General features: G+C 33.0%; 1 protein-coding gene across 1 annotated transcript in view; it reads right to left on the bottom strand.

The window, feature by feature from the left end:
• Positions 1 to 2,500, bottom strand: part of LOC119599147 — a 15,980-nt gene that overhangs the window by 415 nt on the left and 13,065 nt on the right. The window contains exons 3-4 of the mRNA XM_037948901.1: positions 222 to 437; positions 1 to 22 (exon numbers count right to left, since the gene is read on the bottom strand). The exon at positions 1 to 22 is cut by the window's left edge and continues 49 nt beyond it. Coding sequence (XP_037804829.1) covers positions 1 to 22; positions 222 to 437 — 238 coding nt within the window. The remainder of the gene's footprint in view (positions 23 to 221; positions 438 to 2,500) is intronic.

The following is a 2,500-nucleotide window of genomic DNA, read 5'->3' as shown; positions in this document are numbered from 1 at the left end:
TGTACTTGTACTTCGGGGGCACCTGAAGAGGAAAAAAATTAATGCAAGACGTTTCTTATTATTTATCATTAGTATTTTGCATATTCATAGAAATTAATTTATAAAAATAATCAAAGAATCGGAAGACATAAAAAACAAAAAACAAAAAAATCATAAAAAATGATTGTAATAACTGTTTCTTAATACTTATTTGTATTGCTTATTAATTGTACAATACTCACATCAGGGTATTCTGGTTCGTAGTGTGCATGGGCGTGATAGGCAGGATCAGCGGTGTGGTAGGTAGGCTTGGGGGCGTGGTAGGCAGGTTCGGGGGCGTGATAGGCGGGTTCAGGGGCGTGGTAGGCAGGTCTAGAAGTGTATACTGGGGGACGAGGGGCGAGGACTGGGGCCTTGTCGCACAGAGCGACGACAGCCACGCAGGCGAGGACAGCGACCTGAGGACAGTGTTGCATGTCATTTATTTTGAAGAAGAAAAGGGAACAAAGATGGATTATCTTAAAAAGTTATATTCACCAAATGACGGTGATAAATGCACGAATAAACAAAATTAATCATAAAATAAAAACGAGTCTAATCAAACACTTGTAGCGTTTTCTGAACACAATCACCTATTACACTATTTTTTCCTCTCACTCATATTCTACACCCCAAATTCCTTCATAGATAAAACGCCCGGATTTCTTTTTCTGGTTGGAGAGTGAATGATAATTGGTGGCTGACACTTCTTATATATGAGCCTGTGTGCATGCGTTCGTGCATTGGCTCCGCTCTCATGGCCTGGGGGGTGACTATCGATCCTTTGAAATGCATTGTTTCTAATCTCAGCTGGAAAATGATTATTCTCGATACAATGCTTTTGATTTTGCCATTATCCTATATGCTATACTCAGGTAGTTATATGGATGTAACTGGATTTTTTTTATTTGTAATCTAGCTTATGTACATATATATTGATAGATACATATCTATAGCTATCAGTCTATCCACCAATCTTTCTAGCTGGCTATATATGTATATTAGCACCTATGTAAGCATCAATCTATCTAATGATATAGATGGCGAAAAGTAACGTACACGGCCCCTTCAGATTAGCCTTTGACCAATTATCTTCTGTCGCTCTTCTCCTTATCAGACTGTCAATTTCTCCCACGTGTTTTCTCTCGGGATGGCCCGTGTGAAGGACTCTAACCCCCTCACTTCATGTTCGAGTCCTCAGCTTCCCGGTGACATTACATGACAGTACCATGGCATCCCTGGACCGAATCCTGTCACATCTTTGAAATCAAAATTACTTTTCATCTTTTCATAATTCGTTCTTCATTTAAACAAGTAACAAAGCTGTGTCTTTTTCCAATGAAAATCCGAGAGCCTCTTAAAAGGTCTTGGTCCTTAGTAAAAGAAAAAGAAAGAAAGAAAAAAAACATCAACAAAGAAACATAAAATATAATTCGCATCGTAGTAACATGTGGTCGTCATATTTTTTGAAGATGATAGAAGAGTCCTCATGCTTTTGATGATTTATAAATTTTTCTATTTGTTTCCCATTATCTTTTTTTCTATGTACATAATGAATAAATGCATAAATAAAAAAGATCGAAAGAAAAATATTAGAAACGTACATGAACTGATGGTGTGATTCTTTCCACACGCGTAGCTGCCCAGAGGAGAGCTCCCTAATAAAGCAGAGTCACAGTTAATGTCCTTCATTTCGGTTCATATTCATATTGCCCGTCATTCTCTCAAGCATTAATAAATCATTCTTGGGAAATAGATATATCTTGTTGTTTATTCTGTTTCATATATATATATATATATATATATATATTATATATATATATATATATACGCATATATATACCTATATATGCATATATATATACCTATATATATATTTTTTTCTTTTTATTGATACATACAAACACACAAACAGACATATATATGCATATATATATATATATATATATATATATATATATATATATATATATATATATATATATGTGTGTGTGTGTGTGTGTGTGTGTGTGTGTGTGTGTGTGTGTGTGTTGTGTGTGTGTGTGTGTGTGTGTGTGTGTGTGTGTGTGTGTGTGTGTGTGTGAGTGTGTGTGTGTGTGTGTGTGTGTGTGCATGCATGCAAATAAATGAAGAAAGTGAGAGAGAGATTGGTAGATAAATAGATTATTACATATATAAATATATAGCTAGTTGAAGATATAAATAGAAAGATCGGTTGACAGACAGATAGGTACATGGCTGGGACTACGTGCATCTGTGTATGTAATTTTGTATAACGGAGAAATCGGTAGTATACATATATATATATATATATATATATAATATATGATATATATATATATATAGTATATATTATATATATATATATATATATATAATATATATATAATATATAGTTATATATATATATATATATATATATATGTATATATATTATATATATATATATATATATATATATATATATATATCATATGTATAT

The sequence above is a fragment of the Penaeus monodon genome, chromosome 42, assembly GCF_015228065.2.
Source record: "Penaeus monodon isolate SGIC_2016 chromosome 42, NSTDA_Pmon_1, whole genome shotgun sequence".
Taxonomy (NCBI): domain Eukaryota; kingdom Metazoa; phylum Arthropoda; class Malacostraca; order Decapoda; family Penaeidae; genus Penaeus; species Penaeus monodon.
This window is presented reverse-complemented; position numbering and strand designations above follow the sequence as displayed.